Genomic DNA, 26458 nt, shown 5'->3' with positions numbered 1-26458 from the left:
GATGTAAAAATCGAACCACAGGAAGGCTAATTGATTTTTTCCAAGTTCCTCTGAAAAATAATGTGATTTATAACTTCTAGTTCTCCTCCCATTCTACTTCCATTTCCTGTTATTTAAAATAATTGCTTTGGAATATTGATTCGGAGCCTTTGGACGGTGCAAATAGTTAATGAACTCAGCTGCTGGTTGAAAGGTTGGTGGTTCACATCTACACAGATGTAACTCGAAAGAAAGGTGTAATCTACTTCTGAAAAACCAGCCATCGAAAAGCTTACGGAGCACAGTTCTACTCTCACATGCATGAGGTTGCTCTGAGTCAGAATCAACTCAATGGCAACTTTTTTTTTCTTTTAAGTAATATCTAATTGCTAAAGAATAGATTATTTATCTTATTCAGAGACTCTCTGAATGCTGTAGATGGGGTGGTCCTATGTCCTAGTTAGCCGGCCATGCTCCTGATTTATGCCTGTTGTCCCAGGGCCATTATTAATAGCATTGCCTTTCACTGTTAGGGTGCCTGGCTCTAGAGTTACCAGTGGAACAAAATCCCATTTATGAAGGGAGATACTGTTTCCTGAGTATGAAACTTACACGTGCTTTCTAATAAACCAAGGTAGAAACAGCTTCAGCCAACTAAAAATCTTTCATCTTGAATACGTAAGGTACTGAAATACACAGTGTAATTGCATTATTTTGGTGGTAGAATAGTCATAAGCTGACTTGTTTATATTTGTATGCTACATGACAGATGAAGATATGATGCTAATAATCATCTTTTTTTAAATGTTTATTTGTGTGTGTATGTGTGTCTGCTTTATGTAAAAAGTAATACTATGCCTGAAAATATCCCACATTGTTCTCCCGATGAATCTTACTTTAGAAAAGTGACCTAAAATTTAATAAGCACCTCCTGTGCCAGCTCTGTGTCAGATTCTTAGCTTACATTATATCAGTTATTCCTTAACCACTCTCGTCCTCCTCATTTAAACGAGGCAACCAAAGCTCAGAGATACTGAGTGACTTGCCCAAAGCCATACATCTAGTAGGAGCGCAGGATTTCACGCACTGTCTCTCTGGTTCCAAAACCCGGGACATTACATTGCAAATCCCGTTGTGAAGTAGTTTCTCTGAGTCTGCAAATTTAGTGTGCTTTATGTTCATTTTATAGCTAATAAGATTGATTAATAGAGTGATTTAAATAAAAAGAAAAGTAATAGACCTTGCATAGTTATTTAAGGATAACAAATTTTATCTTTAGCAGGCTATATCTATCGTAGGCTATCTCAGAAACAAAACATTTCCACTGAATATTTTTTAATTTATATCCTAAAGTTTATACCAGGAAGTTTTTATCACAGGAGTAATCCTGGTCTGTAAAAGTACATCTTGTAGCTTTGGATACTGTCATTTTAATTCGATAACCTTTTCAGTTCTTGAGATTGGAATTTATTAAGATGTATGAAGATGTTTTTAGTAACATAGGGGGGCAAAGAGAGAGGTACAGACAAACCAAAAAAAAAAAAAAAACCCTGGGTGGTGGAATTGACGTACAGTTGCCAATTTTTAAATTTTGCCAACTAAGAACATTAAAGAAAATTACATTTTAACTCTAAAAAAATTAAAGGGGACATAATCTTAAAGAGTAATTCTCTGAAGTACGTACACTTTTAGCTTTATGAAAAACATACTATATTTTCTTCATTTCTTTCTTGGTTTTTATACTAAGGGACAACACTTTCTTAACATTATTAAAATATATATTGTGATTAAAATTGCTAGAGGAAGGGATCATTGAGAAAATCAGAATTTTAATCATGCTGAACTTTTAATTTAAAAGTAGTTTGCCTTTACTCCTAAAATGAGCTGATGTATACTGAATCTGTTGTAGTTTAAATATACTTATCCTTCCTGTACAGAGCTTTTGTGTTGCCTTGCACCAGGAACTCAAAGAGTACTACCGATTGCTCTCTGTTTTACATTCACAGGTAAATATTTCGTTTCTATTTTAATTTATTCATAGTTTCTAGTAGTACAGAAATTATAGTTATATAGAATATTTTAAGTTTCTTCATACATTTTTTAATTGCACTTTAGATGAAGGTTTACAGAACAAACTAGCTTCTCATTAAACAGTACATTGTTTTACGACATCGATTAACAATGCCACTGCATGTCAGCACTGTCCCTTCTAGACTTTGGGTTCCCCATTACCAGCTTTCCTGTCTCCTCCTGCCTTCTAGTCCTTCCCCCTGGGCTGGTGTGCCCTTTAGTCCCGTTTTGTTTTATGCGCCTGTCTGATCTTTGGCTGAAGGTTGAACCTCAGGAATGACTTTATTACTGAGCTAAAAGGTTATCTGGGGGCCATACTCTCAGGGTTTCTCCAGTCTCTCTCAGGCCAGTGTCTGGTCTTTTTTTGTGAGTTGGAGTTTTTTCCTACATTTTTCTCCAGCTCTGTCCGGGACCCTCTTTTGTGATCCCTGTCAGAGCAGTCAGTGGTGGTAGCCAGGCACCATCTAGTTGTACTGAACTTAGCCTTGTGGAGGCCACGGTGGTTGTGGTCCATTAGGCCGTTTTTCCCTTGTGTATTTAGTTTCCTTCATCCTACCTTGCTCCCGAAGGGGTGAGACCAGTGGAGTATCTTAGATGGCCACTCACAGGCTTTTAGGGCCCCTGACGCTACTCACCAAGGTAGAATATAGAACATATTCTCTATAAACTATGATATGCCTGTTGAACTAGATGTTCCCCAAGGCCATGGTCCCCACAGCCCTCAGCCCAGTAGATCTGTGCCTCAGGGAGTTTGGATGTATCTGTGGAGCTTCCATGACCTTACCTTGTACATGTTGTGCTGGCTTCCCCAGTACTGTGTACTGTCTTACCCTTCACTAGAGTTATTACTTATCTGTTGTCTATTAAGTGTTTTTCTGTTCCCACTCCTCCCCTCCCATCATACATGACTTTTAAAGTGTAAAAATCTTTTTGCTAATATTGGTTGTAAGGTATACATATCCGCCAAGTTTTAGTGTACCCTAGAGATAATTAATTTGCTAGCTTTCCAGGTTCTTTCTGTTATTTAAAGAGATCACATGTAGCTTGAAAGAACTATTATTCTCACAAAGGGGACCTTTTACTTCATTTTCAAAAGAAGTCACTTCCCCGTATTCATTTTATGTGGATTAAGGCATGATGTGATGTATTTAGTTATTTGTACTTAAACATGTTATTGTTTTTCAGCTGCAATTAGAGGATGATCAGGGTGTAAATATGGGACTTGAGAGTAGCTTAACACTTCGGCGCCTCCTGGTTTGGACATACGATCCTAAAATAAGACTGAAGACACTTGCAGCCCTGGTTGATCACTGTCAAGGTCATTTTTAATTTTTTATTTCTTGTGCCTCATGGACTTGCTTTATTTCAAAACAGCTCTTAAAGAATACCATCTACTTCTGTTTTTGTACCCCTCTGTGTTTTTTATGTTTTTATTGACCCCAGGTATGTTGATTGAATGCAAATTAATTGATACGAACTTACAGGAAAAATAAGTTGCCAATATGGTCCAATATTTATATTCGTAGAAGCTAAAGATTTCATTGAAATGAAGAAATGAGTGTTTAGCTTTTAAATTTTTTTCTCTTTTGTGATCCTTGGTGCTATAACTGATTTTTTTAACCTGTATTTCTCTGTTATTTGCCTTTTAATAGCATTTCCTAGGGTTTCATTCCTCATAAGGTTATATGTCTAAGTTTACCATACATATCTTAAAAATTCCCATTTTTTGCAAGTCTAGCTTACAACTCCTCTGAGCTCTGGGCCTGTATTTCTAGTTGCCCTCTGAGTAATTTTTCTCAGTGTTTGTGTTATGTTCTCTTTCTCAAGTGTAACACTGGAATACTAATAATAGTTATCTCATAGGCTTGTTATGAGGACTGAATGAGATATAAAAAGCAAATAGTCTGATACACAGTGAGAGCTCAGTAAGTGTCTGCTACCATCATCTTTACTGGATGATTCACACGGACTTGAAAGTCATCATATCTAAAACCAAGTTCAGCATCATGCCATCCATGCCCTGCCTCCTCCTAGCTCTGGAACTTCGCCTCAGAAAAGAAATAAGCCAAACAATAAACATTTTCCTTTTCTCCAATTACTGGCACTCTCCCATAATTGTATTCCCACCAGACTCTTATATTCATCTCAGTTCCCCTTCTGGTTGAATATCTAGTTAGCCACTGAAACCCTATTACTTCCAACTCCTTCACGTCTCAGATCTCTACCTCCCCCCCAACACTTTTAGTCCATACCCTTTTGGTATCTTCTCCTCACGTACTATTTTAATAACTCTCTGATTTTTCTGTCTTCGGTCTTATGCACCTTCGTTGTGTGCACATGCCAGAAGAATCTTATTAAAATTAGATCATGTCAACCTTTTATCTTAATAAACTTTATTATGCCAGTTGACCTAGACGTCCCCGGAAACCATTGTTCCCAGACTCCAGCCCCAGCTACTCTGTCCCTCAAAGTGATTAGTTGTGTTCAGGAAACTTCTTAGCTTTTGGGTTAGTCCAGTTGTGCTGACTTCCCCTGAATTGTGTGTTGTCTTTCCCTTCATCTAAGATGATTCTCATCTATATCTAGTTAGTGAATTCCACCTCCCTCCCCATCCTTGTAACCATCAAAGAATGCTTTCTTCTGTTTAAACCTTGAGTTCTTAAAATAGTGGTCTCATACAACGTTTCTCCTTTTGCGACTGACTAATTTCACGCAGCATATTGCCCTCCAGATTCGTCCATGTTGTGAGATATTTCGTGAAATCTTCATCATTCTTTATTGATGTCTAGTCTTCCATTGTGTGTGTATACCATAATTTGTTTATCCATTCATCTGTTAACGGGACACCTAGGTTGTTTCCATCCTCTTGCTATTGTGAACAGTGCTGCAGTGAACATGGGTGTGCATATATCTGTTTGTGTGACGGCTCTTCTCTAGGATATATTCCAAGGAGTGGGATTGCTGGATCCCGTGGTACTTCTGTTTCTAGCTTTTTAAGGAAGCGCCAAATCAATTTCCAAAGTGGTTGTACCATTTTACATTTTCACCAGCGGTGTATAAGTGTCCCAGTCTCTCCACAACCTCTCCAACATTTATTATTTTGTGTTTTTTGGATTAACGCTATCCTTGTTTGAATGAGATGGTATCTCATTGTAGTTTTGATTTGCATTTCTCTAGTGGCTAATGATTGTGAGCATTTCCTCATGTATCTGTTAGCTGTCTGAATGTCTTCTTTGGTGAAGTGTCTGTTCATGTCCTTTGCCCATTTTTTAATTGGGTTATTTGTCGTTTTGTTGTTGAGGTGTTGTAGTATCTCATAGATTTTAGAGATTAGACCCCTGTTGGATATGTCATAGCCAAAATTTTTTTTCCCAGTCTGTAGGTAGTCTTTTTAGTCTTTTGGTGAAGTCTTTGATGAACATGAATGTTTGGTTTTTAGAAACTCCAAATTATCTAGTTTCTCTTCTAGTGTTTGTGCATTGTTAGTAATGATTTGTATACTGTTTATGCCATGTATTATGCCTCCTAGCATTGTCCCATTTTTTCTTCCATGATCTTTATTGTTTTAGATTTTATATTTAGGCCTTTGATACATTTTGAGTTAGTTTTTGTACATGGTGTGAGGTGTGGGTCTTGTTTCATTTTTTTTGCAGATGGATATCTGTTTATGCCAGCACCATTTGTTAAAGAGACTATCTTTTCCTCATTTAACAGACTTTGGGCCTTTGTCAAATATCAGCTGCTCATAGGTGGATGAATTTATGTCTGGATTCTCAATTCTGTTCCATTGGTCTATGTATCTGTTGTTGTACCAGTACCAGGCTGTTTTGACTACCGTGGTGGTATAATAGGTTCTAACATCAGGTAGTGTGAGGCTTCCCACTTTGTTCTTCTTCAGTAATGCTTTACTTATCAGGGCCTCTTCCCTTTCCATATGAAGTTGGTTATTTGTTTCTCTGTCTTGTTAAAAAATGTTGTTGGAATTTGGATTGGGATTGCAATTGTGTCTGTAGGTTGCTTTGGGTAGAACTGACGTTTTTACAGTGTTGAGTCTGCCCTGTGTATGAGCAAGGTATATTTTTCCACTTAGGTCTCCTTTGGTTTCTTGCACTAGTGTCTTATATTATAGTTTTCTTTGTATAGGTCTTTTATGTCTCTGGCTAGATTTATTCCTGTATTATCTTCTTAGGGGCTATTGTAAATGGTACTGATTTGGTGATTTCCTTTCAAAGTTTTCTTTGTTGGCATTTAGGAATCCAACTGAGTTTTATATGTTCCTCTTGTATCCTGATACTTTGCTGAACTCTTTTATTAGTTCCAGTAGTTCTCTTGTGAATTCTTTGGGGTTTTCTGTGTGTAAGATCATATCATCTGCAAATAGGGACACTTGTGCTTCTTCCTTAACAATTTGGATGCCCTTTATTTCTTCTTGCCTTACTGCTCTGAATAGGACCTCCAGCACAATGTTGAATAAAAGTGGTGATAAAGGGCATCCTATTCAGGTTCCTGTTCTCAAGGAGAATGCTTTCAGACTCTCCATTTAGGATGATGTTGGCTGTTGGCTTTGTATAAATACCCTTTATTATATCAAGGAATTTCCCTTCTATTCCTATTTTGCTGAGAGTTTTTATCATGAATGGGTGTTGGACTTTGTCAAATGCCTTTTCTGCATCAATTGATAAGATTCATGTGGTTCTTATCTTGCTTTATTTATGTGATGGATTATTTTTCTAATGTTGAACCATCCCTGCTTACCTGGTATGAAACCCACTTCGTAATGATGAATTATTTTTTGATACATTGTTGAATTTTATTGGTTAGAATTTTGTTGCAGATTTTTGCGTCTGTGTTCTTGAGGGATATTGATCTGTAATTTTCCTTTTTTGTGGTTTCTTTACCTGGTTTCGGTATCAGGGTTATTGTGGCTTCACAGGATGAGTTTGGGAGTATTCCATCCTTTTCTGTACTCTGAAATGCCTTTGATAGTACTGGTATTAACTCTTTGAAAGTTTGGTAGAACTCTCCAGTGAAGCTGTCAGGGCCAGGGCTTTTTTTGTTGGGAGTTGTTTTTATTACCTCTTCAATCTCTTATTTTGTTATAGTTTTATTTTGTTTTTCTACCTCAGTTTTTGCTAGTTTAGGTAGGTAGTGTATTCCTAGAGATTTGTCCATTTCTTCTAAGTTTTCAAATTTGTTGGAGTACAGTTTTTCAGAGTATTTCTGCTATAATTCTTTTAATTTCAGTTGGGTCTGTTGTGATATTGCTTATCTCATTTCTTATTCGGGGTTATTTGTTTCGTCTCCTATTTTTCTTTTGTCAGTTTGGCCAGTGGCTTATTGATTTTGTTGATCTTTTCGAAGAGCTGGCTTTTGGTCTTATTGACTCTTTCAGTTATTTTCTTTTCTCTGTTTCATTTATTTCTGCTCTAATTTTTATTATTTCCTTTCTTCTGGTGCCCAAGGACTTCTTTCACCGCTCTCTTTCTGTTTGAGTTGCAGGGTTAATGTTTTGATTTTGGCCCTTTGTTCTTCTTGGATGTGTGCATTTATTGCTGTAACTTGACGTCTAAGCATGGCTTTTGCTGTGCCCCAGAGGTTCTGGTGGGGTATGTTTTCATTCTCATTTGATTCTATGAATTTCTTTATTCCTTCCTAGCTTTCTTCTGTAGTCCAGGAGTTTTTGAGCAAGGTGTTGTTCAGTTTCCATGTATTTGATTTTTTTCTTCCTTGCTTTTTGTGTTACTGATTTCTACTTTTATGGCTTTATGGTCAGAAAAGATGCTTTGTAATATTTTGATGTTTTGGATTCTGTGAAGGCTTGGTTTGTGGACTAATCTGTGGTCTGTTCTGGAGAATGTTCCATGTGTGCTGGAAAAGAAAGTATACTTGTCTGCTGTTGGGTAGAGTGTTCTGTCTATGTCTGTGATATTAAGTTGGTTGATTGTGGCATTTAGATCTTCCATGTCTTTATCGAGCTTCTTTCTGGATGTTCTGTCCTTCACCGACAGTGGTGTGTTGAAGTCTCCTACTATTATTGTGGAGCTATTTCTCTTTTCAGTGCTGTTGGAGTTTGTTTTATGTATTTTGGAGCCCTGTCATTGGGTGTGTAAATATTTATTATGGTTATGCCCTTCTGTTGTATTGACCCTTTAATCATTATATAATGTCCTTCTTTATCCTTTGTGGTGGATTTTGCTTCAAAGTCTATTTTGTCAGTGATTAATATTGCCACTCCTGTTCTTTTTTGATGTTGTTTGCTTGATGTATTTTTTCCTGTCCTTCGAGTTTTGGTTTGTGTCTTTGAGTCCAAGGTATGTCTCTTGTAGTTTGCATACAGATGGATTGTATGTTTTAATTCATTCTGCCACTCTCTGTCTCTTTATTGGTGCGTTTAGCCTCTTTATATTCAGTGTAATTATTGACGGGTTGGGTTCAGGGCTGTCATTTGGGTGTTTCTTCTTCTTCTTTGTGGTGTTGACAGTTTCTTTGTTCCACGTAATTTTCTGTGCTGAGTCATTTTCTTTATGTCTTTTCATTGTTGTTGATTTTGTATTTGCTGAGTCTTTATGTTTTTCTTTTATATTTTGATGTGTAAGTTTTTTAGTTTTCTTTGTGGTTACCTGAAAATTTACCTCTATTTTTCTAAGTTTAAGCCAATTTTTTATTTCTTGACATCTCCTTGACTTTCTTTCCATATGAAAGTCTTATGACTATGCTATTTAGTCCCTCTTTTTTGTTTTAATATTGTCATCTTTTACATACTGATATCTCTGTTTCCCTATTTTTCAGTGTTTTAGTTTTGTAACTCCTTTATCTGGGTTGGTGTCCGATGGTTTTGTCCTGTGTTCTAGTCTTGGGCTGTTATCTGATATTATTGATCGTCTTACTGGAGGACTCCCTTTAATATTTCTTGTAATTTTGATGTGATCTGTACAAATTCCCTTAACTTCTCTTTATCTGGAAATGCCGTAATTTCGCCTTCGTATTTGAGAGACAGTTTTGTTGGATACATAATTCTTGGCTGGCAGTTTTTTTCCTTCAAGGCTTTATATCTGTCATCCCGTTGCCTTCTTGCCTGCATGGTTTCTGCCGAGTAGTCAGAGCTTAGTCTTATACACTGTGCTTTGTAGATGACTTTCCGTTTATCCCTAGCTGCTCTTAAAATTCTGTATTTTTGATTTTGGTAAATTTGGTTATGTCTTCGTGACTTTCTTTTGGGATCTACCTTGTGAGGGACTTGATGAGCATCTTGGATAGATATCTTCTCATCTTTTTATGATCAGGGAATTTTTCTGCCAACAAATCTTCAATTATCTCTGTATTTTCCATTATGCCCCTGTGTTTTGATACTCCAATCACTTGTAGGGTATCCCTCTTGATAGAAAAAAAAGAACTCTTGATAGAGTCCCATATAATTCTTAGGGTTTCTTCATTTTAAAAAATTTTTTTGTCTGATTTTTCCTCAAATAAATTGGTGTCAAGTGCTTTATCTCGAATCTCACTAATTCTCACTTCCATTGCTTCAGTTCTGCTCCGATAACTTTCTATTGACTTGTCTAATTCTGAAATTTTATTGTTAATCTTTTGGATTTCTATTTGCTGTCTCCCTTGGATTCTAGCAGCCTGTGAAATTTGTCATTTTGCTCGTGTATAACCCAGTGCCGTTGAGTCGATTCCAACTCATAGTGACCCTATAGGACAGAGTAGAACTGCCCCATAGAGTTTCCAAGGAGCACCTGGCGGATTCGAACTACCGACCCTTGGGTTAGCAGCCGTAGCACTTAACCACAATGCCACCAGGTTTAGCCATCCTAAATTAACTCTGTTGCTTTGTCTCTGTGTTCTTCGGTCTCCATTTTGCCTGATCTCCTTCCTGATCTCTTGAAGAGCTCTATATAGTAGTCTTTTGAATTCTACCTCCAATAACTCGAAGACCTTCTATTCCTTTGGGAGGTTTCCTGGTTCTTTGTTTTGTTTGCTTGCTGGAGCCATCATGGTCTGCCTCTTACGTGATTTGTTGTTGACTCTTGTCTCCTAGCCGTCAATAAGTTATTATATTTATTTATGTATTTATTGTATGTTTGCTTACTGTGTCCTCGCCTCTTGTTTTGTTTTAGTATGCTGGAGCTACTTTGATTATTGGCATCTTTAAAGCCCTCATGTCCTGTCACCAGGTGGTTAGAGCTGCTACTAGGTATCTGAACCGGGGCATCTGTTTACTTTTTTTGTGTGGATTCAGCTTGGGTGTCCATGTCCTCGGTCACTGAGTTGTGGTGCAGGCTCTCATCTGCCATCCTAGATGGGCAGGGCTATGTAGAGGTGATTGGAATAGGCAGAGGTATCTGGCTGCAGTAGGGGGTTATGTGCTGAACAAGGTAGGGGGCTGACGGCTGCCTGAGTGCCTGGGTGGAAAGTGTGTCCCTGTCCCTTAGAGCACATAGGTGAGTGGGTTTTGCAGCTGGTTTCTGGGTACCCAGCGCTGTTGGCTATGAGGACTATGAGGCACCACTTATTCTCGGACCCCTATCGTGGGTGGCTAGTTGTAGTGGGCGAAGCCGCCAGTCCTCAGGCCTCTGATATGGGTGAGTGAGGACCCTGCTTAATGGACAAGGTGATGTCAAATGTCACGAATCTGCTACTCTACCTTGGCTGTTGCAGTTGAGAATAGGCTTCTGGTGTATACCCTGCTGTACTGTGCTAACGAGGGCCTGTGCTATTGAATGGGCCAACACAGGTCTTGGCAGGGGTGAAAGGCATTCGAAGTCTGCGGACCACTCATGCCTGTGCCTAGGGAAAGGGGTAGTGCCTGCCCTGCGTTCCTGGCTTAGGGGATGTGGCAATTTTTTAAAGCCATGACGCTGGTTTAGGCGTGGTTAGCCCTGAGGGCCCAGTTTAGGGGAGCTGGTGGTTTCCTGTTTTGTTTGTTCGTTTGTTTATTCGTTCCCTCCCGAAAGCTGGGAGACTGGCTCCGTGTGATGGTTTCCACTTCCTGCCCAGGGGACACAGCAACTGCTGAACTCTGGACCAGCACCAGCGCAGAATGGGGAGGAGGCTGGTGAGGGCAAGAGAGGCACTTCCCAGAGGCATGATAGGTTAGACACTTCACTTAACTTTTGCAGCTCCAACGCTGCTTCCCCCGGCTGCGGAGGCTTTGTGGACTCCGCTCCTCGGTTTCTCCCAACATGGTAAAAACGCATCCCTAACGCTCCTGCTTGCTTCAGCCTGCGTGCACAAAGCATTCCATCCTGTAGGGTGCCATCTAGGCCAGGTCTGGCACTTTTTCCTGCTTCAGAAGTGTCTCTTTTCCCCCTGCTGCTCAGTCTGATTCCTCAACTTTGTTTTTGCTGTTCAGGGCTTCTAGATTGTCATACATAATCGATTCACTTGTTTCTTTGGTTCTGTGTCGTAAGAGGGACCACAGGAGGCGCCTGCCTATTCTGCCGTCTTGGCCCTGCCTCCTCAAAAAGCTTTTGTTTACTTTGTGACTCGTGTGTTTGTGTGTACTAGAGTGCATAATAAAGTGTGAATCTTAATTCGTGTCAATCAAAAACAGCGAAAAGCTATGTCAATTAAAGATCATATAGTGAATCATATTTTCTGCTACTGAGTAGCTCCTCAGCAAAAACGAACAGATGAATTGGTTGCTTACATTCATGCTAAGCCAAGGTGTTAGAGTCTTAATCTCTTCAGTCCTAATCTAGTGTGTATTCTCTGCTGCTTCTGCGTCCAGAAAAATGGTATGAACTATTAAAACAGACAGACTTCAAGTGCATTGTAATCTCTCGTTATTGTTAAGTTATTGGTTCGTATTGTGAGTTTAAATGTGTGTAATTTTCATCTATTTTTCACTTCCCCCAGGTAGGAAAGGCGGTGAGCTGGCATCAGCTGTCCATGCATACACAAAAACAGGAGATCCGTATGTGAGATCTCTAGTGCAGAATATTCTTAACCTGGTGTCGCATCCTGTGCTCAACTTTCTTTATCGCTGGATATATGATGGAGAGCTAGAGGACACGTACCACGAGGTGAGCAGTAATTGTATGTTTTAGACCTGGATTTAAAAAGCACGGGAACTTCAATTATTCCTTTTTGTTTTTTTGATTGTTACTTATCTCTTGACAGTAGTGCTGTCACACTTCGTTTAAATGGCATGCATATTTTCCACAGTGCTTCGAAAGCCAGTTAACTCATTTAATAGCAGAGCCATCTTTGGTTAGTGGAAAATATTATTTCAGTTTTAACAGTGAAAAACTGAGGCTCAGCAAGGTCAAATGACGTGTCCAGGTTTACTTGAAAGTTGATGGCGAAGCAAGGACTAGGCCTGCTGAATGTTGGTATCGTTCTCTTTGTAGTACAGTATTACGTGTTACGTTGTTTTGTGTGCTTTCTTTGTATCTCGCTCGGATAAACTGTGGTGCTCAAATATTTAAAGAAAATTTTATTTGTGTGTGTAGGTAGTAACAAAATACAGTCGATTATGCTTTATGGCATATGTGTTTCTAGAAATCACTGCTATGCAAAATCACGCAATAAAAACTGCAGGGCTTACGGCAAAAAGTAGGGTCATGGGCACCAGTCTCCAAAACTGGCAGTAACATTAAAAACGTAGAAAGGTAGGATCCTAATAAAAGTGGCAGCACGGTTTTACACATGCGAAAATATTAAGAAATACATAAATACTGCAATAAATATGGTGCTTTACTGAGAAGAGCCTGATGCTTACTTGTGGAAGTAGCCTTTGGAAGGGTTTCAGCTTGCAAGTTATCGTGAAGTAGTGGAAGGACAGTTATTTGAAATCAGACGAAGGGGTGTAACACCAGATGTAGGTGGATGTGGCTGATAACACACACGATGAATTGAGGTCAAGAGCTGTGGCTGCTAACCAAAAGGTCAATAGTTCGAATCCACCAGCCGCTCCTAAGAAACCCTATGGGGCAGCTCTGCTCTGTCCTGTAGGGTCACTATGAGTCAGAATCGGAATCGACTCAATGGCCATGGGTTTGGTTTGGTTATTTTATTTGTTTTTTGGGGAGATTTTGAGGTTTGTATCTGTGGGTATGTTTGGTGTATTCCTAAGCGCTTGGTTCACCTGGGTATGGTTTCCTGCCTTCACCTGTTGTGTTTCATAGAGGAAATCGCACACAAGCAAATATGAAATTTGTGTTAAGCTCACATTGTTCCCTAAAGTGTTAATTGTACTGGAACAAATAAATGTTTTTAAAACAAGGATTGTAGCAGAACTGTATGTGGTATTATTTTGTGAGTATGTGCTTTTGAAACACAAATAGCATCACACCATTAATGTGTTACACATATCACACATGCACACAAGTTTGCATGATTACTTTATCAACTTTGTAGCCCTTTCCATGACAGTATATATAGTTTTATCTTATTACTGCATGCTATTTCACTCCGTAGACATAACCAATTTTGTTCAGCTGCTCTTATTGATAGAAAATTGAGTTTTTTCTAGTTTTTAACATTCTTACAATGAACATCATTTTATGTGCTTCCTTGTATATATCCCTGTATTTACTGATGAGTTTCTCTAAGGTCCCCCCCAAAAAAACCCTGTGCTGTCAAGTCGATTCCGACTCATAGCGACCCTATAGGACAGGGTAGAGCTGCCCCGTAGAGTTGCCAAGGAAGGTAGATACTGGGAGATGTAATTGGTGGGAAAGGGGGATGCATACTGTAAATTTTGATACTGCCACTTTGAACGCTGCAGTGGCTATCCCAGTTTATCTTCCACCTTTGGCAGCTCTTCATGCCACCTACCTTTAAAAAAAAAATCTTTTAATGTATGAAATATAGCAGCTCACGATGGTATTTATTTGCTTTTCCCTAATTGCTAGTGAGATTGAACAGCTTTTCATGTTCATTGGTTATTTTCATTTCTTCTGTTAATTTCCTGATCATATCCTTTGTTCTCTGTGTGAGTGTGTGTCTCTGTGTGTGTGTCTCTGTGTGTTTGTGTGTGTGTGTGTGTATTTGTATGTCTCTTTGAAGTTGGACCATGGGATGGCTTTAAATATTTGGGTACCTTGTGTCTGTGTTTTCAGTTTTTTTTTTCCCCAAAATCATTTATCCTTTTTTTTAAAATAATTTTTATTGTGCTCTAAGTGAAAGTTTAGAAATCAAGTCAGTCTCTCACGCAAAAACCTATATTACACCTTGCTACGCACTCCCAGTTACTCTCCCCCTAATGAGACAGCCTGCTTTCTCCCTCCACTCTCTCTTTTCGTGTCCTTTTCATCAGTTTCTAACCCCCTCCACCCTCTCATCTACCCTCCAGGCAGGAGATGCCAACATAGTCTCAAGTGTCCACCTGATCCAAGAAGCTCACTCTTCACCAGCATCCCTCTCCGACCCATTGTCCAGTCCAATCCACGTCTGAAGAGTTGGCTTTGGGAATGGTTCCTGTCCTGGGGCAACAGAAGGCCTGGGGGCCATGACCACCGGGGTCCTTCCAGTCTCAGTCAGACCATTAAGCGTGGTCTTACGAGAATTTGGGGTCTGCATCCCACTGCTCTCCTGCTCCCTCAGGGGTTCTCTGTTGTGTTCCCTGTCAGGGCAGTCATCGGTTGTAGCCGGGCACAATCTAGCTCTTCTGGTCTCAGGATGATGTGGTCTCTGGTTCATGTGGCCCTTTCTGTCTCTTGGGCTCGTAATTGCCTTGTGTCCTTGGTGTTCTTCATTCTCCTTTGCTCCAGGTGGGTTGAGACCAATTGATGCATCTTAGATGGCTGCTTGCTAGCGTTTAAGACCCCAGACGCCACTCTTCAAAGTGGGATATAGAATGTTTTGTTACTAGATTTTATTATGCCAATTGACTTAGATGTCCCCTGAAACCATGGTCCCCAGACCCCTGCCCCTGCTACGTTGGCCCTCGAAGCATTCAGTTTATTCAGGAAACTTCTTTGCTTTTGGTTTAGTCCAGTTGTGTTGACCTCCCCTGTGTTGTGTGCTTGTGTTTTCAGTTTTTTAATTATTCTCTTAATAGTTTATTTTGACATAATTTTAGACTTGAAAAGCAATAAGAATAGTACAAAGAATTACTGCATTCCCTGAGATTCCCCAAATGTTACAGTTTTACCACATTTTATTATTTACTAAGTATAGTAATAATATCCCGTGCATACTTGAGTCTTTTTTTTTTTCCTGTTTAATTTTTGCTACTCATTTGTCAATATTTAAATTACTATAGCTTTACGGGTTGATGTCTGGTAGAATGAGTCTTTACCCTTCATTCAGTTTTCCTTGCTGAGTTTTCATATTCTTATTTATAAATTTAGAATCAGTTGTCAGTTCTGCTAAAAGTTCTTTTGGGATTTTTATAGAATTGCATATTGAATTTGTAGATTAAGAACAAGTATTTTTATACTTCTTTGTCCTTTTGGGTCTCTCACAGTGACCCTATACGACAGAGTAGAGCTGCCCCATAGGGTTTCCAAGGAGTGGCTGGTAGATTTGAGTTGCTGACCTTTTGGTTAGCAACCGAACTTTTAACCACTGCGCCACCAGAGCTTCCAGGGATGTTCATTTTACTAAATTACTGTCTCTTTTTATCTTAAACATATTAATTGAAAGCTTTGAAAGGTAATATGTTTCCATTTTTCTTTAAGTTTTTAAAGCTTTCTTAAAACTTTTTTTTCCTCCAAATGTCAAAGTCAAGAGTAAACTGGTTCTGTGTTTAAACAGCCCCTCCCCAGTTGAGAGGAGGAACCCTGCACCTCCTCCAGGTGCTGCCCTGCCGTATACTTGGTCTGTTTTTTGTTTAGATGCGTATTAGTTTATCATTTAAAATTTTTATATACAACTTTTAAAAAATTGCTTGTTTACTTTGCCTTTTATCTCTGTGTTTAACTGGCATTATTGCTTACCACCAAGCTCATTAATAACACTTCTTACTGAGCTATCCGTATGGAAAAGTGCGAAAGTTATATATGTATCACTTGATGAATTATTACAAAATGAGCTGACACCCAGGTCAGGAAATGGCGTTATCGGTGCACCAATCGTGCCTTCTCCCAGGCGTTGCTCTATTCCTTCTCCCCAGGGTAGACACTGTCCTCACTTCTAATACCATAGTTGCGTCTGTTTTTAAATTTTACATAATGAAATGGTAGAGTTTGTATATGTTAAAACATATTTACATGTCATTTATGGGGAAGGATGCTTAGTATTCATCATAATTAAGTTCGAATTTATATTTTTATGAGCAGTTTCTGGAAAGTGCCATAAAAAGTTTTTTAATTAGAACTTTGTCATACTTAAATTTTCAAGATTAAATAGAGAATTAAATGCTTGTATTATTGTTTTTATATATTATTACTTTCGTGATAAGGAAACTTACAGATAACATTTTTCTTTTGATAGAGTTAAATTTGTCATTTTTAATGCATTTAGGTTTATTATTCTCTAATTACAGGATGGGGTGCATTTTGGAAGTTGTTTAAAAAGCTGTGCAATTGATTATTTAGGATGCTTATTAAATCTCCTGACTCTTAACCACAATAAGCTAAATTATCCCAGTTTTAAAAATTTATCATTTATAGCTTAAAAGAGTCTTAAGTGATCTTGCGGTTAAGAAAATGAAAAATAATTGTTTCTCTTCTGGATGTGGGTATGTTCTTTTTATAGCGCTTTAATTTCTGTTCAGTCAGCTATGGTTGGCTAGGTAGATTTATGAGAAACAGCTTGACCTTGTGTGAGGTGTGGAGTCTCCATACAGAAAGCAGTTTGGCCTTTGTTCTCAGTTATTTCAAACCAGACCAATACCTGAAGGTAAAGAGTAGGGACTGATCAGACCAAGAGGGACCACCTGGGGGCCCGATGCTGACTAAGCCTCAAGAGGCGTGATGTAATTAATCATGGCCATGTGGTGAGGCCAGTAAGAGGCTTAAACCCTGAGGCTCAGAGGAGCTTCCTGGTTTGAGACCATTCACTGCAGAGGTATTGCACCCCCTTTTGTACCATGGAAGCTCTGTGCTGGGACCCCTCCTAGAACTGACCCTATGCTTCTCTTCATTTGTGTCCTTTTTGTTGTAATAAATGTGTAACTGTAAGTAGAGTATATTCTCCATGAATTCTGTGAGTAGTTATAATGAACCCACAGGGATAATGAGAAGCCAGCGGGAGCAGGCACCTGCATATTTGGGGGTCTGAAGGAATTTTCTTCAGATTCAACTTAAATTTGTGTGTGAGTAATTCGTGGTCTGTTCCACAGTTGGCCCCTGGCCTTGTTCTGACTGATGATGTTGAGCTTTTCCATCACCTCTTTCCACAGATACAGTCAATTTGATTCCTGTGTATTCCATCTGGCGAGGTCCGCGTGTATAGTCACCATTTACGTTATTTAGAAAAGGTATTTGTAATGAAGAAGTCATTGGTCTTTTAAAATTCTGTCGTGTGATCTCTGGTGTCATTTCTGTCATTAAGGCCATATTTTTCAATTTCCTGTTCTTTTTCTTTGTTTCCAACTTTTCCATTCCAATGATCAGTAATTATCAAAGCATCTTGATGGCATGTTTGATCAATTTGAGACTGCAGAAGTTGGTAAAAGTCTTCAATTTCTTCATCTTTGGCCTTAGTAGTTGGTTTGTAAATTTGAGTAATAGTTAAATTAACTGGTCTTCCTTGTAGGTGTATGGATATCATCCTGTCACTGACAGCATTGTGCTTCAGGGTGGATCTTGAAATATTCTTTTTGAGGATGGATGCGATGCCATTCCTCTTCAATTTGTCATTCCTGGTGTAGTAGACCATATGACTGTCTGATTCAAAATGGCCAGCGCCAGTCTGTTTCAGCTCACTAATGCCCAGGACATCAATCTTCATGCATTCCGTTTAATTTTTGAGGACTTCCAATTTTCCTAGATTCATACTTCGTACATTTCATGTTCCGATTGATAATGAATGTTGGCAACTGTTTCTTCTGATTTTGAGTTGTGCGACATCAGCACATGGACGTCCCGAATGCTTGACTTCATTCATGCCATTAAAGTCATCTCTACTTTGAAGAGGCAGCTCTTCCTCAGTCACATTTTGAGTACCTTTTTTTCTGACCTGAGGGGTTCACCTTCCAGCACTGTGATAGACAGTGTTCTGCTGTTATTCATAAGGTTTTCACTGGCCAGTGTTTTTCAGAGGTAGGCTGCCTGGTCCTTCTTCCTAGTCTGTCTTAGTCTGGAAGGAAGCTCAGCTGAAACCTGTTCGCCGTAGATGATCCTGTTGCTGTTTGAAATACCAGTGGCATAGCTTCCAGCATCACAGCAACATGGACGCCTCCACAGTATGACAAGCGACCAGAGGCATTGGGTGGCCTTTTTATTTCGGGGGTATATATATATATTTTTTTTACTAATTAAAACAAAACCAAAGCTAAATCTTTCTTGGATTTGATATCTAATTTCTAAGTCTAGTACCTAATTTTTAAAATTTTTTTCTTTTTTCTCGGAAATAATTTAGTGTGTATTTTCTAACAAGCATGTTTTTAAAGTCATTTTTAGTTGTACTACCAATTCTTTATTGACCCTCTGCTTTATGTGTTATTCATGTTTTTTAAGGCTTTTTTTTTTTTTTTTGTAGTAATATGGGACTAGAGATTTGATAGGGAATAGAGAGAATTGGTCAAAAACATCAACATTTATTTTCCTCTAATCTTTTTTCTAGTTTGTTTATTCATTATTTATTCTTACCAGTGATGCACTCTGAGGTGAGACAAAAGGATACCACTTAAAACTAAACAAAACAAACCCACTGCCATCGAGTCGATTCCGACTCATAGCGACCCAATAGGACAGAGTAGAACTGCCCCATGGAGCTTCCAAGGAGCACCTGGTGAGGCTGAACTGCCGACCTTTGCGTACTTAAAACTAGTGCAGTTAAATTTGGGATTTTTTTTAATGAACTTTTTTTTACTTAAAATATATAAAAGTGGAAGGCCAACTTTTTTTTTTTTAAGTTTTTAGAAAGAAAATACATAACCCATGACTTTTGAATGCAGTGTTAGTGTTATTAGCTCATATTATCTCTTAAAGAATTTACTTCACATTTTGCCTCATTATTAGAATTATTTTCAGTTCTTTTAATATAACGCCAGACTTCTGGAAACGTTGCAAAAAGTGCAAAACATTCCCATATGTCCTTCACTAAGATTACCTGAAGGCCAGCATTTTAGCACATTGACTTTTTATCCTTTCCCATCTTTTTTTTTTTAATTTCTATATTTACTGGTTTTCACACTTAAGAGAATGAGTCTAGATAGAATTTAAGGAAGGTCAAGGCCTGTAATTTTTTATTTGCTAGTTATTTTGCTCAGTTAGCCATTTTACCTCAGATAGTCTTGTTTTCTTCACCAATTTTGTTAGTGGGATTTCTCAAAAATCCATTGCTTGATAGAGTTAAAATTAATTCTTCTTGACATAAAATGTACTATGTCTTTTGCCATTTGTCGCCCATATTTATTGTTGTTGTATCAATATGTTTATACCATTTGACTTTGTATCTTGTTACAGTTCCTCTTACCGCTTTATTTCCTTAGTGTAGAGTTTATGAGTTTCGGTTCTGAAGTTAAATGGCTTGGCTTTGAACTTGGCTTTAGTTTCTAATGACTCTGTATCCTGGCAAGTATAACTTAGCCTACTTAACCTTTAAAGAAGACCCAGAACTCATTGCTGTTGAGTCCATTCCAACTCATAGCGACCCTTTAGGACGGGGTAGAACTGTCCTATAGGGTTTCCAAGTTGCTGCTGGTGGATTTGAACTGCCGACCTTTTGGTTAGCAGCCAGACCCTTAACCACTGTGCCACCAAGACTCCAGCCTTTAAAGATGTATTAATGTATTTTTTGCTTGTTACTCCTCTTTTTTCCTATCTGATTTAAAAGACAATTGCATAAAACAGTAATTATAAATCTGTGTTGATGGGTATACAATGTGCCCATTTTTCGCAATTTTTAACAACAAAGTAAGAGACATGGAGCTATACAGGAGCAAAGTTTTTGTGCACTATTGAAAGTAAATTGGTGATAACCTCAACTAGAGTGTTGGAGTAAGATGTTAATTGTAATCCCTAGGGCAACAGCTGGAGTCCCTGGGTCACGCAGACGGCAAAGTACTGGACCATTAGGTGAAAGGTTGGTGGTTGAACTCACCCAGAGGTGCCTCAAAGATAGACCAGGCAGTCTGCTTCTTGAAGGCCACAGTTTTGAAAACCCTAGGGAGCAATCCTGCTTTGCACACATGGGGTTGCCACGAGCCAGAAATGCAGCTAACGAGACCAACAAGGGCAGCCAGTGAGATGGGTGTTCACCCCGTGCGTTTTAGAACTTTGAGGTGGCGGTTTCTGGGCTTTACTGTTTGTGGTGCAGCATCGTCACACAGCGCTGCTGGGCCCAGCAGCTGATATTTTACTGTGTAACTGTAAAAAAAAGATTTGTTCCCTACTCAAGGAGACTTATCCCAAGGAGTGGTGTCCAGCTTTGCTTTATCTTGTATTCAGTGATGAAATGCAAAGACAGGCAAAAATAAGGGGCTGTATATGAATAGGGCAAACACTCATCCTTACAAATCAGCCAAACCCAAAGGCAGCTAAGCAGGGAGACAGCAAGTAGTGCACCTGGTCAGCACACTCAGCAGCTCACCGGAAGGCAAGTAGTGCACCTGGTCAGCACACTCAGCAGCTCACCGGAAGGCAAGTAGTGCACGTGGTCAGCACACTCAGCAGCTAACCCGGAGGTTGGAGGTTCGCGTCTACCTAGAAGCGCCTCGGAAGAAAAGCCTGGTGATTTGCTTCCGAAAGGCCAGCCGTTGAAAACCCTGTGGAGCACAGCTCTACTCTGACACAGGGGGTCGCCACAAGTCAGAATCGACTCCACAGCAACGGGTTGGTTGGTTTGTTGGTAGTGTAGAAAGTACTTTTAAATTTTGGGATAAGTTTCTAAATATTTTTTGGTTCTTAAAAAAGCTAAACAAAACCAAACCCAGTGCCATCGAGTTGATTCCGACTCATAGCGACCCTATAAGAACTATTATAAAACTAAGTTTTTCTCATTTGTTAGTATTAATAACGCTCGGCTACCAAAAGCCCACCCAGCGGCTGCACTGAAGATGGCCTGGCGCTGCTCTGCGTCTGTTAAGATTGCAGCTAAGGTCCAAGGAAGCAGTCTGGCTGGCTCAGATGATTTTTCTGAAGCTGGGTCATAGGCAGTTCCTCTCAGGGCAGATGTGCACACCTGGCCGAATCATTTAAGGAAGGGGCTAAGGCGACATGTGACCTGGTAGCATCTCAGCAGGGTCAGAGAGAATTCTTTAAAAAGTTTGTAGGCAGAACTGGCATCCAAAAATGTAACATCAAATAAGACCGTTGTTAGAGGCTTCGCTGGTAGAGCGTTTTCCTGCGCGCTGTTGAGGGCAAGGTGAAGCGGTGGGAAGATCACTCAAGTGGAGACATACAGACCTGATCTCTCTGTGGGCCAGTTCCTCACTTAATAATTGAAATAACAGTGCTGGTTCAGTGACATATAACGTGCAGAAACAACACAGTCTTAGACCCGCTTGAAGTCATCAATAATGCAAACTAATTTTTCTCATTTGCCCATTTAAGTCAGGGTAAATACTTTGGCAACTTGCAATATATTATCTCTCAAAAAACTCCAGTAAATCTTAATTAAAAAAAAAAAAAAATACAACTAAGAAAAGCCTGTGAAGCAGTTCTACTTTGTAACACATGGGGTTGCCATGAGTTGGAATTTTTTGTTTTTCTGTAGTATAAACGTGGCAGAGTTATAAAGGATGGGGGAAAAAGGAAAATTTAAAACTCTCTTGCTTTCAAAATTAGAAAAGTTTTAGTCTTGCTTTAAATGTTTACTTAAATACTTTAATTATCCCCTAAAAATTTACTTCTTTAATTTGAAAGTCAATGAACTATACGTAAGCTGTGCCCTCTTTTTGGAATATCTCTGTGAATCTTTTCAGCACTCTTGTTATTTTGTTCTCTTACTTGCTAAGAATTATTTAAATTCAAAAGGTTACCACTTACATCTTACCCTTTTGGCATTTTATACCTACCCCCCATACATTGTAACTTACGTGTTTACCTTGTAAGTTATCTTTTATCATACAAATAAGCTGACCAGTTCACCCATTCTCCTTGTCCACATGTCCTTTTTTTGTCTCAGGGTGTGGCTTAGGAGAAACCTTTCCTTAGTAGTTGCCTGTATGATTGACAAGTTGAAGTTGGGATCTTTTATGGTCTGTGTTAATGGATCTGATTCTTAGAAACTAAGTTGCTTGGTGAGAAAATTACCCTCTTTATTTCTGTTTTTAGTAGGGAGGCCTTGGCATTTGTCCAGCAGTTACTGAGAAATCATAGTACAATTATGTTTTTTTTTTTTTTCTTCAGTTCTTTATGTGTTTGCCATAATGGTGAAAATTAGAGAACCTTGAGTGGAAAGATGCACCAATAAAATAAAAGCATATTACAATTATATTCTGACCTTGATTTTTTTTTCCCCCCTCTGTAACTATATATTTTTCACAGGATTAATTGTAGTCTAAAATATATCTGTACCTCTTTGTGTTTGCTGCTAATGTTTGCTAGTAGAGTAATAACATGCTACTTTGTCCTTAGATGAAGTAATGCTTTCATAACTTACAAAGATGACTGAATTGTCTGAGATTTTTTTCTTTTTTAAATTAAATTTTCTTATTGTTCATACTGATAAAAATCCGGCTGTACTCCACATATCAGGATAAATTAGTGTGTTGTCTGTAAAAACTAGCTCTTCTGTTTAAGTGAATAGCAGATAAATATAATTTATATGCAGTTCATCTGACATATTGAATGGCAAGCTATAGAACAACCATAGCGTAGTTAGATTTAGATTATTCATGGTAGGCTTAATGAGTTTTTTAAATTTCAATCATGGATAATATAATTATGTGTTAAAACAATGATAGCCTCATTATAGTAGTTCTGTTTATCCTTCAACACAGTTATTAGTTATATGTTTACAATTAGGAAATATAAATCAAAAAGTCTAAAATGCAAAGATCAATTAATGCTTTAATAATTTAAATTGAAACCTAAAGGTAAGAAGTATTGAAAACAAATGTAGCAGCCTCTTCCCTGTGGTCATAAAATTTTTGGCATTTATTCATATGTCTGTTATAAAGGAGATTGGCTCTACATAATTGACAGCTTCTAGCCATTGCTCATTAGGGTTAAATATAAGACCCTGACATCATTGACATTAGGCTGTGTGTACCTGACACCCGCACACACTCGTACAAACACTTCCAGAACCTTTCGAGCTGAATACCCTCAAGCTCAAATGGTTTCTCTCCACCCTCCCTTTATTATCTCCACCCTGCTTTACTTAACTTTATTACCAGGTAGTGCTAAGTGCATTATATCTTTATTTCTTTATATGCTTCTCTGTCTCTCTACTTGTTTTTAATTGTGGTGAAAACATATGCCATGTCATCAGTTTCTACACGTAAGATTCAGTGACATTGATTACGCTGTTCGAGTTGTGCGACCGTCCTCACTGTCCTTTTCCAAGTCATCCACCACCGTTAACGTAAACTCGGTCTGTCCTCAGCGAACTCTGCCCTTTACTCCCATCTCCCCCCTGGTGACCACTAACAGTCTTCGCTTTCTGTGTGTTTGTTTATTTCACGTAAGTGAGATCATATGTTATTTGTCCTTTCCTGACTGACATTGCCTTGGGTGGACGTTCAGGGTGTATCCTTGTGGCATCCCTCAGAACTTTGCCTCGTGTGTATGTGTGTATGTACCACGTTTTCTTTATCCCTTCTTCTGTTGAACATTTCACTTGTTCCCACCTTTTGACTGTGGTGGCAAGTGATGCAGTGAACATTGGTTTACAGATTTGTTTTCGTTCCTGCCTTCACTTCTGTGTGTACACCTAGGGCTGGCATTGCTGAGTTGTATGGTAGTTCTGTGTTAACTTTTCTGGGCGTACACCTAGGGTTGGGATTGCTGAGTTGTAGTTCTGTGTTAACTTTTTGAGGAACCTCCAGATTCTTTTCCGCATTCCACCATTTTATACTCGCGGCAGCAATGGGTGAGGGTTCCGGTTTCTGTACAGCCTCAGCAACACTTGTTGTTTTCCATTTGTTTGATCATTGCCGTTCTGATCGGGGTGAGGTGGTACCTCATTGTGATTTTGATTTGCATCTCCCTAATGGCTGATGACATTAAACATCTCCTGTGTTTGTTGGCCGTTTGGATATCCTCTTTAGTGAAATGTCTATTCAGTCTTTTGCAATTTTTTGATTGGGGTTGTTTGTCTTTTTCTTGTTAAATTGTAGAAGGTTTTTCTTTTTTTTTTTTTTTAATACATTTTGTGTATTAGAGCCTTATCAGATACATCGTTCCAAAAAAATTATCTCCCAATCTGTGGATTTTCTCTTTACTTTGTTGGTAAAGTCCTTTGATGAACCAAAATATTTCATTTTAATATGAGCTCCCAGTTAGTCTGTTTTTTCTTTTTGTTATCCTATCTGATAATACAACATTAAAAACTAGATCTTACAGTTTTCTTCTAAGAATTTTATACTTTTAGTTTTCACATTTAGATCCTTGATCCACTTTAAATTGGGTTTTGTGCATGATGTGAGGCACGGATCCTGATTCATTCTTTGGGATGTAGAAATTCAGTTTTCCCGGCGCCGTTTATTAAACTCTTCCTTTCCCATTAAATGCACTTAGCACTCTTGTCGAAAATACCTTGACCATAAATGTATGGTTGTTGTCTGCACTCAAATAGGACTTTTACAGGGATAGGGACTGTTTCTGAATTGTTCACTGCTGTATCCCAGTACCTAGAATAATACCGGGCACGTTATAGGCACGTTGAATGAATGAATAAGTGGAATTAAGTTTCCCTTACTTAGTTTTTTATGTCTCATCTTATTGCAGTTATTCATGCATTTACCTCATTTTTCTTGTGAGGTCCTTGAGAGTAGGTTCCATGTTAGATAATTTTTGTTACCCCTCTGGTACCCCGCTCAGTGCCTTCAACTTGGAAGGTAAGTGATATGTATTGTTGAATGGATGAATTAGTCTACTCAAGTCTCGTTTCCTACAGAATATATCAGTAATGGCTAATATGTAAAAATGTACGTATGTGTAGATTTATATAGGTATTTGCTTGATTGTGTACAGGACTCAGCGTTCTCATCTGAAGATTTGTTCCCATGTCATATGTTTTGGTAAAACAACTATTAGTGTCATTCCTAGGTATAACTGTGATCAGGTTTATTGCCACATTGCCTTAAATGCCTGTCCCATTGCTACAGGCACTAAGGACTTGGCACTGCCAGATTTCTTTTGCCTCTGTCTTCACCTCACCTTATCAGCACCAGATTCTCTGTGTCCCTGACACTTAAACCACTTAAATTACGTCATGCTTGGTAAAGTGGAGGGTCAGCAAAAAAGAGGAAGACCCTCAAGGAGATGAATTGACGCAGTGGCTGCAGCAGTAGGCTCACACATGTCAGCAGTTGTGAGGATGGTGCAGAACTGGGCAGTATTTTGTTCTCTTGTACGTAGGGTTGCTGTAAGTCAGAACTGACTTGACAGCACCGAACACCACCACCGCCAATCCAGGTCCATCTGTTGTTTCCCTGGCCAAAATGGTCTGTAGTGATAGCTGGGCACCATCTGGTTCTTCTGGTCTCATCATGTGTAGTGTTTTATAACCTGTTCCCTTTTTACTTGAAATGAATAATCAATATTTTATGTCATTAAACATTGGTCTTCTGCCTTAAGAGTTCTTGACATGGAATCTGTGAAACCCCTGAAATAGTGTGGAAAAATTTGTATTTTCTGGGTAGATGCTTTTTTTTTCTGGGAAGAAGATCTATCCTTGTCATCAGATTTTCTGAAAGGTCTGTGATAGTTAAGAACCAACATCATTTTTTTTTTTTTTAATAACTTTTATTAAGCTTCAAGTGAACGTTTACAAATCCAATCAGTCTGTCACATATAAGTTTACATATATCTCACTCCCTACTCCCACTTACTCTCCCCGTCTTGAGTCAGCCCTTTCAGTCCCTCCTTTCTTGACAATTTTGCCGGCTTCCCTCTCTCTCTGTCCTCCCATCCTCCCTCCAGACAAGAGTTGCCAACACAATCTCAAGTGTCCACCTGATATAATTAGCTCACTCTTCATCAGCGTCTCTCTCCCACCTGCTGACCAGTCCCTTTCATTTCTGATGAGTTGTCTTCGGGGATGGTTCCTGTCCTGTGTCAACAGAAGGTCTGGAGAGCATGGCCGCCGGGATTCCTCCAGTCTCAGTCAGACCATTAAGTTTGGTCTTTTTATGAGAATTTGGGGTCTGCATCCCACTGATCTCCTGCTCCCTCAGGGGTCC

General features: G+C 38.9%; 1 protein-coding gene across 2 annotated transcripts in view; it reads left to right on the top strand.

Moving 5' to 3' along the window:
* Positions 1-26458, top strand: part of TUBGCP3 (tubulin gamma complex associated protein 3) — a 117642-nt gene that overhangs the window by 31450 nt on the left and 59734 nt on the right. For both annotated transcript variants that reach the window (XM_049867179.1, XM_049867177.1), the window contains 3 exons: positions 1917-1985; positions 3235-3367; positions 11908-12074. In XM_049867179.1, the coding sequence (XP_049723136.1) occupies positions 1917-1985; positions 3235-3367; positions 11908-12074 (369 nt within the window). The remainder of the gene's footprint in view (positions 1-1916; positions 1986-3234; positions 3368-11907; positions 12075-26458) is intronic.

The sequence above is a fragment of the Elephas maximus genome, chromosome 23 (genome assembly GCF_024166365.1).
Source record: "Elephas maximus indicus isolate mEleMax1 chromosome 23, mEleMax1 primary haplotype, whole genome shotgun sequence".
Classification (NCBI taxonomy): Eukaryota; Metazoa; Chordata; class Mammalia; order Proboscidea; family Elephantidae; genus Elephas; species Elephas maximus.
The sequence above is the reverse complement of the archived record's forward strand: the minus strand, read 5'-3'. Positions and strand labels throughout refer to the sequence as shown.